The sequence below is a fragment of the Numenius arquata genome, chromosome W (genome assembly GCF_964106895.1).
Source record: "Numenius arquata chromosome W, bNumArq3.hap1.1, whole genome shotgun sequence".
NCBI lineage: Eukaryota > Metazoa > Chordata > Aves > Charadriiformes > Scolopacidae > Numenius > Numenius arquata.
Genome location: NC_133615.1, coordinates 35,394,446 through 35,402,598, shown reverse-complemented (window position 1 = coordinate 35,402,598; position 8,153 = coordinate 35,394,446). Strand labels below are relative to the sequence as shown.

At 52.8% G+C, this 8,153-nt stretch overlaps 1 protein-coding gene across 1 annotated transcript; it reads right to left on the bottom strand.

The window, feature by feature from the left end:
• Window positions 1-1,701: 1,701 nt before the first annotated feature.
• On the bottom strand, window positions 1,702-6,357 carry LOC141476600 (sperm microtubule inner protein 6-like). The gene is given in 8 exon segments (XM_074165359.1): window positions 1,702-1,725; window positions 2,316-2,418; window positions 2,587-2,794; window positions 2,917-2,992; window positions 3,097-3,206; window positions 4,443-4,450; window positions 4,915-5,048; window positions 6,199-6,357. Coding segments are annotated over 8 exon segments (822 nt in total).
• Window positions 6,358-8,153: the final 1,796 nt, after the last annotated feature.

The following is an 8,153-nucleotide window of genomic DNA, read 5'->3' as shown; positions in this document are numbered from 1 at the left end:
GTTTAGGCAAAGAAAGGATGTGTTGAAACCATAAAGTGGTCACGTTGGCCTCGATGGTAGATAAGGGAACAATTGGTATTCAGTTGTCCTGACAGAGTGATCATCTGGTTTCCCAACCCCGTGGCCTGGAGCAACACATTAACATTAAGAGCGAGAAGTACACAGCGAGGAAGACATGGCCTTCATCCCCGAGACCCCGGCCCACGACCACCGACCACCGGGAAACACTGCGCACGTGCAGCTGGGGGGAGTTAAAGGCGGAGACTATGGAAATGATTTCATTGTAATAAAGACCGCCTTTTCGGGGAAAGGTTATGGATATGTATAGGCGCCCCTTGAATACGTAAGATCTGATTGTATAAGTGACCCCCGTGCTGCCCGGCGCTGAATAAACATACCTACTTTACAACCCCACAGGTTGTGGAGTCTGCTTTCCGCATGTCAGCTTCCAGGTCTTGTTTAGGGTTAAGCAACTATTTAAGACTACCACCCAGAGATCTGCCCCCAGGCTGGATAGTCATGGGTGGCACAGGATGTGGGAGAATGTGGGCAGGTATCTAGAGAGCTTTTCACCTCCAATGGTTTGGGACTTCACCCCTGAAAAACTACAGGACCCTGATAAAGTGATAGAATATTTGAAAGGAAAATGCTGTGGCTATTCCCAAGAGGCACAGCTCACTGCACTGTGCTGGGCCCTGGCCAGTATCTACCAGACACTGCTCAATATTGTGCAGCATCCTCAGGAGAAGGAGAGGGAAACCAGACCAACAGACACAGCGGCTACTCCAACCCCTGTGGCGGACACTGCAGCTATTCCAACCCCCGCGACTGACACTGCAGCCACTATGGCCCCAGTGGCAGGCACTGCAACTGAACCAGAAATCCAACCCGTGCCCATATCCGTTGCCCCTATCCAGAAGAAGAAATACACCAAGAAATCAGTTCGCTTAGTAAGGGATGACGATGAACCAGGGCCATCACGAGAACAGGAGGAAGAGGCAGAACCAGAGATAATCACCTGATCCCTATCCCTGAGCAAGCTGCAGGATATGCAAAAAGATTTCAGCCAACTTCAAGGCAAGAACATTGTCACCTGGCTGCTCCGATGCTGGGATAATGGGGCCAGTAGCTTGGAATTGGAAGGTAGGGAAGCCAGGCAGTTGGGATCCCTGTCTAGGGAAGGAGGCATTGGCAAGGCGATTGGGAAAAAGACACAAGCCCTCAGCCTCTGGAGGCGACTCCTGTCAGGCGTGAGGGAAAGGTACCCCTTTTGTGAAGATGTTGTACGTCATCCAAGCAAGTGGACCACCATGGAAAGAGGTATCCAGTCCCTGAGAGAATTAGCCATGTGGGAAATGATTTATTATGACCTGGACAATGCACAGTTAGCCACAGGTCCCGATGAGGTCCAATGTATGAGGCCCATGTGGCGGAAGTCCCGAAAAACGAGCCGACAGGGAAAAAGACCAGCCTGGCTAAATAGAGAGCTTTGGCTGGACCTCAGGAATAAAAGGAAAGTTTACAATCTTTGGAAAAGGGGGTTGGCAACTTATGAGGAATGCCAAGACGTAGTGAAGTTGTGCAGGGGGAAAATTAGAAGGGCCAAAGCTCAAGCAGAACTTGGCCACTATGGTTAAAGATAACAAGAAGAGGTTCTTTCGGTATATCAGTAGAAAAAGGAAGACTAGGGAAAATGTAGGCCTATTGATGAATGAGGTGGGCGCACTAGTGTTGGAAGACAGAGAAGGCGGAGTTACTGAATGCCTTCTTTGTTTTGGTCTTCACTGCTAAAGCTGTCCCTCATGAATTCCAGACCCTGAAGACAAGGGGGAAGGTCTGGAGAGAGGATTTTCCCTCTGTAGAGGAGGACCGGGTTAGAGACCACTTGGCACCACCACTTGGCACCACCACTTGGCACCATGTTTACCCATCTTTTAAATACCTCAGGGATGGTGATTCAACCACTTCCCTGGGCAGCCTGTTCCAGTGTTTGTTAACCCTTCCGGTGAAGAAATTTTTCCTAATATCCAATCTAAACCTCCCCTGGTGTAACTTGAGGCCATTTCCTCTTGTCCTCTCTCTGCATCCACTTAGCCTGTGAGATGCAGTGGCTGTATCACTACCTGCATGGGCACTGTGATGGGACCCATTACCCCTCAGGGTCTGCAGTCCATACCATCACCCCCAGAATAACCCTCTGAGTAATTTTACATGAAAACCTAATGAAAAGAGACCTAGTGGCTGGCTGGTGTTAGGAAAAAATAATAAGCTTTTCCCCCCAGAGCACCCTGCCTTGAGTGCTCCCCCCACTGAACCTGTCTGCACCTAGGGCCTGTGTATAGGGAGGATAGCTTCTGGTAATGTGTAGATGCACAGATTATTGCTCTGGGGCTGTAACTGCAGCACAGGATACTCCTGCAAGAGACAGTGGAGGTAGGATGAGCGGTTGCCCCGAGGATGAGGGGGAAGCACATCCATCCCAACCAAACCCATCCCATCCCAACCAAACCCATCCCATCCCAACCAAACCCAACCCATCCCATCCCATGGCAAGCCACCCCAAGCAAGGCAAGCCATCCCAATTTTACAGCCTTCTCTGCTAGTGTGTGGAGATGTCTTCTGATGGCGGGGGCCCCATCAATGTAGTCCATCCCTTACAGGCAGTAGTGGTGCTCAGAGCAGGGGCTATAGTAGCCCTGGAAGGGTCCCCTCCCCATCATGGTGTACACAGGCTGTAGGGACAGTGGTGAGAGCTCTGACAGCCTGTGCAGCACGCCATCAGCCACCTCCCTCTGCAAGTAGAGGGATAGGGAGGGTAAGGATGACAAGGAGCAACCAGCCCATCACCTGGACAGCCGCTGGCATGGTACAAGCACAGCTACAGCTGAAGCACAGGGTCAGGGCAAGGGTAGTTACCAGACTGATTGAGGCAGGCAGTTTTTGGGTGGTATGGCATGGGTATGCTGTACAGGAAGGTCTCCATCCTCATCTCCTGCAAGGAGCAATGGCAAACATTTGCAGGATTGTCACCTTTTGCTGCAGGGCCTGAGGTGCCAGTGGCTCTGGTTTGGGGGGGCAGTAGAGGCCAGACCCTACCTTGGGCAGCAGAGGGAAGTAGGAGTGCTTATTCCAGGCTGTGCTGTTGTAGGGACCCATTCTCCAGGTGATGCATTTGTCCTTGTGGACAAAAACTGTGTTGTACTTCGCTGCAACACAAAAGCGACAGGTGGGGGTGTCCTGTGGTCCAGGGACATGAGGGGACAGCTGGAGCATCCTGACTGATCCCCCTCTCCCTGAAATGCAATGCCATGGGGTCAGAGGGCATGTCAGAGGTGCTGCTCCCAGAGTCCTTGTTAAGGATCTGTGATGGAGGTGACACCCACCACTTAAAGCTCCTCACTCATCCCTGCCCATGCAGGCTTGGTCCCTGGAGGCTATGGTGTGCCAGGAAGGTGTCCCCCAGGCAGCACCTACCACCAGGGGGTATATTTAGGGGCCACCAGGGGAGGGAGCCCTGGGGACCTGCAGACATAGAATCATAGAATCATCTAGGTTGGAAGGGACCTTTAAGATCGAGTTCAACCATCAATTAACACTGCCAAAACCACGACCTAAACCACGTCCCTCAGCACCATGTCTGCCCATCTTTTAAATACCTCCAGGGATGGGGACTCCACCACTGCCCTGGGCAGCCTGTTCCAATGCTTGATAACCCTTTCTGTGATTTTTTTTTTTTCCTAATATCCATCCTAAACCTCCCCTGGCACAGCTTGAGGCCATTTCCTCTTGTCCTGTCGCCTATGATTTGGGAGAAGAGACCGACCCCCGCCTCTCTACATCCTCCTTTCAGGGAGTTGTAGAGAGCGAGAAGGTCTCCCCTCAGCCTCCTTTTCTCCAGGCTCAACAACCCCAGCTCCCTCAGCCACTCCTCACAAGACTTGTTCTCCAGACCCCTCACCAGCTTCGTTGCCCTTCTCTGGACCCGCTCCAGCCCCTCAGTGTCTTTCCTGTAGTGAGGGGCCCAAAACTGGACACAGTACTCGAGGTGGGGCCTCACCAGTGCCAAGGACTGGGGCAGTCTCAGTGCGGGGATAGGGATGGGTGGCTGCAGCAATGCCACAAGCACAGATGTGTCCTGGGTTGAGCAACACAGAACTAACTTTTCTTCTAATGCTGGGGAAAATTGCACTTTTAGAAGACTCTGGTGTCTGAATTCATGAAAATATTTACTTTATGGCCAGCCAGGCTCTGTGGGATTAAAGGTCTCAGTATTTTTAACAAGGACAAGGAGAAGCAAAGCCTGGGCATTTGACCCAGGCTGGCCAACAGGATTATTTCATACCATGAACATCACATTCAATAGAAATTAGAAATGTTTGCTGAGGAGTTCTCGCTTCCTTGATGGCAGCAGTCCAGAGAACTCCTTGCCCCGGTGCCGGAACCCTGAGGCCTTCCTTTCTTCCTGAAGCCATAGCGCTCGCGGTGTCCGATATTTGCTGTCCACTGCTGGGAGTGCACAGCTTCCTGCTGATATAATTGGCTGAGTATAATTCCTGTATATCTTATATCAGTATCAGGATTAATACTGGTTCTTTGGTATTACTGTTAATTATTCAGTCTTATTCTTTAAATCTATTTATATTTCCACCCTTGTGTTTCCTTGTTTTCCCCGATTCCCCTTTCTGAGTGGGGAGGGGTCATTGGGTGATAGAATAATTGTCTAAACGACAATAAATTATTATGGGTTTTCTCAAACCATAACAAGATGCCAATGGAGGGTCCCTTCACCACTGTGAGGGGGAACACATGATGCTAAAGGGGGGATGAACAGAGCCACTCCCACTACCCTTAGGCCCCTGTCCCCATGGCCCATGGGGACATGCCCTGTGGGATGCTGGGGGGAATGGTTGGGACTTCAGCTGTACCTTTGGATCTGGCCAGCCAGTGGGATTGATGGCATTCCTGTAGTGGTCCTGCATCGCTGCCTTAATCAGCTACTCGGGTTTACCTTGGCTTGCCAGATTTTGCACCGGGGGCATCGTTAATCCCTAGAGACAGCAGCGAGTGGGTAGAGATGCCCAGGCCATAAGGTAGTGCCTGCCTTCACATGTGTTGGGGCACACAGTAAAGCCAATTACTGGGCAGGGTCTAATGCTGGAGACCTGTCACAAGTACCAAGCGCCACTTCTCTGCAGTGGGTGGTCATGGGGGTTGTAACAGCACCATGACTTCCTGCAGCCCCCTCCCCTCCAAAGCTTCCCACTTGCCCAAAACTGGGGGGACAGAGGATGGCCAGGCATTGCTGGCTCATTTCCTCCTGCACCTGTAGGCATCTGGGTGCTTTGCAGAGCGTGAGATGGGGTGGGTACACCATGGTCACCAGGTATGGGGCCAGCAGAGGTTGAGAAGGGAGTTACAGGATGAAGCCAATCTCCTACAGCTGACAAAGACCAAGAGGGCTGAGGTCTTGCAGGGCAGACAGGCACCCTGGTTGCACGAGCCATTTCTGTCCCTGCACAGTGGTGACATCCCCCTCCATGCTTTCTGCCATCTCCCTCGTTATAACGCACGGGCTAATGAGGCTGCAAGAGATGAGCCAGTTTGCAGTGTGCTTTGCATCAGAGCCTGCATGCTTGTTAGCCCATGTGGGGAGAGCTGCACATCCACAGCATACATGCTATGTCCCATGGACACCCACCCCCAAGTGAAGCCACAGCTCAGGGATTCCTCCAGGACCAGGGCTGGGAGAGGTGTTGCAGTGCTCAGATCTCCCCTCGGCCCCCACAGGGTCCCCCTGGCACAGAGCCCCCTCCCCGTCAGAGCTGAGACAAGCCTGCAAGCTGCGTGTTGGAGCAGCTCTCAGAGCCATCTGATCTGCTCCCCTATCACCATTGTGTCACACACAAGCCCTGGGCTGAGCCCTGCCACTGCTTCAGTTTCCCCTCCCTCAGCAAGATCCTGCCCCCTGCATGCTCTGAAACCTACTGATGGACAGGGCTGACATGAGAACTTGTACCGGTGACTCTGCCCTGTGAGCCCAAAGCCACTGCAGGGTGCAGCTCCAGGGGACGTGACCCCTCCTCCTTCCACCCATGCAGCAAGGCACCACATGAGTCCCCGTGCCACCTGCCCAGCACCAAGCATCCACAAACGGGTTGAGGTAGAAACACCGAGGTTTCCTTCTCCCATGGCATTTACCTGCATTACAAACTTGTTTTCTTCCCAAAGCTGCAGTGGAGCCTGCTCTTGAATGGTCTTTTTGACAGAGCATAGCAGGCAGTAGGAGTCAGTGTAAACACTGATGGGGATCTTGAGTTTTTGGGCAAAGAGGAACACAGTGCAGCAGCCCACTAGCATAGGAGTGCTCAGAGTCCTGGAAGGTTCCAGGGTGCCCCACTGGACCAGCAGCACTGTGTGGAGTTGGAGGCCCCCAGCCCACTCAGGAAAGGGAATGAGGCCCTGGTGCCACTGCTCTGCCAGCCCAGGGTGCTACTTATACCATCGGTGATGTCATAGCATGAGAGCAGGGAAATTTGGTGGCTGCCAGCCTGTAGCTGCACTCCCAATGAGAGCAGGTCCCAGGCTAGGGTGCAACAACTGCTGCCCACATTACTGCCTACATGACTCCACAGGCACAGCTACACCCTCCTGACTTTGTCCTGGCTCTGGGCTTCCTCCCCTCCTGCAGGCAATTAGCTTAATAATGGCAGGAAACAGTTTCAGCTGGTCCTAGTCAAGATAATTTTATTTTGGGAGGTGCAGGACCAGCAATTATTGCTTTTCCAGCCCCTCTCTCATATTTTCTTGGAAATCCTGCAGCAACCCAGCTGTGTGAGCTATAGCACAGCACCAGGTACTGTTGGCCCAGCCTGCTGGGGTAGCTAGGGGAATTACCACCTGCTCTGCCTACCCTTTTTAATTAAAAAGTTGGATTTAGGTGGCCCTGTGTAGCTTGTTTGCTGTAATGGGCTCTGCAGTTGGAGTGAGCAATCCTCATCTATCTCAGCGCAGAGGCAGCTTGGTTATGCCAGGGAGGGATTTGTATGAACTGGGTTTGCTTTTCTGTGAGACGGGGAGCTGAGCAGAAACCCTGTTCTGGCTTGGCTTGTTACACAGTGCTGACTTAGAGCCCTGCTCTGCTCCTGGCTCCAGCCCCGTGAGGACTCTCAGAAGCCCAAAACCTCTGCTGCCACGTTTTTGGGGATGACCAGTGAAGACCCATATCCATCTTGGCATGAAGCATGCCAACCCATCCACCTGAAAGGCTATTGAGCCCTGCTCTTTTTGTTGCAGGGGACAGTGGGGCTGGGCAGCCTTAGGCACCTGAATGCAGCCAGGCAAATGCGATTAATGTGCCATTGAAATGAAGAAGAAAAGTTGCCATTGATTTTTACACCCTGCTGGTCTCTGTTGAGCCAGGCTCAGGCTCTCCATCAGCCCTGTCCCCTCCTGGAAGCCAGTGGGAGGCTGGGGGGAAAGGGTGGACACAGGGATGTCAGTGATGCCTCCCCCTCCACTCCTATGGCCTTGGAGCACCCTGGGTCACAGATCTGGGGAGCACCACTCTGCAGAGAGGTGATGTCTGAGCCTCTTGGTTGGGGAGGACTCACCCTGCACTGGGTCAGCTGCCAGTGTGAGCCAGTGGCCCCCTGTGGCTATCCCCAGCAGTCCCTGAGGTTTCCAGCTGCTGACATTGGACTCTAAAATCAGTGCTCGGCTCTCGTGCCAACAGCTTTAAGGGGCAGAAATGGCTGCAAGGCTGGAGAAAAGAATATTTCGCCCATTGATGTTGTATAGACGCAGCACTTTCTTCTGCTTCTGTCGCTGTCAGGAGGAGGAGGAGAAGCATAGCCCAGATGCTAGGTCCTGCCTGATGTGACTTCCCACTGCCTTGAGGAGAAGCCTTCCCAAATGCTGGCTGGGGGTGGGCAGGCTGGCTGGCCCTGGTGGGTTTAACTGTGCTGTATGGCACAGCTCCACACCAGCTGCTTCTACTGGGCCCAAGCAGGCTGGTATTTGCCATGGTGTGAAGGCTGACACCCTCTGATTTCAGTATCTGCGATTGCTGGGGACTCAGAGGAGATGGTGTGGTTCATACCGTCTCACCGCAGTTCGCTCCAATGACAGTCTGGCAGGCTGGTTTTCATATGTAT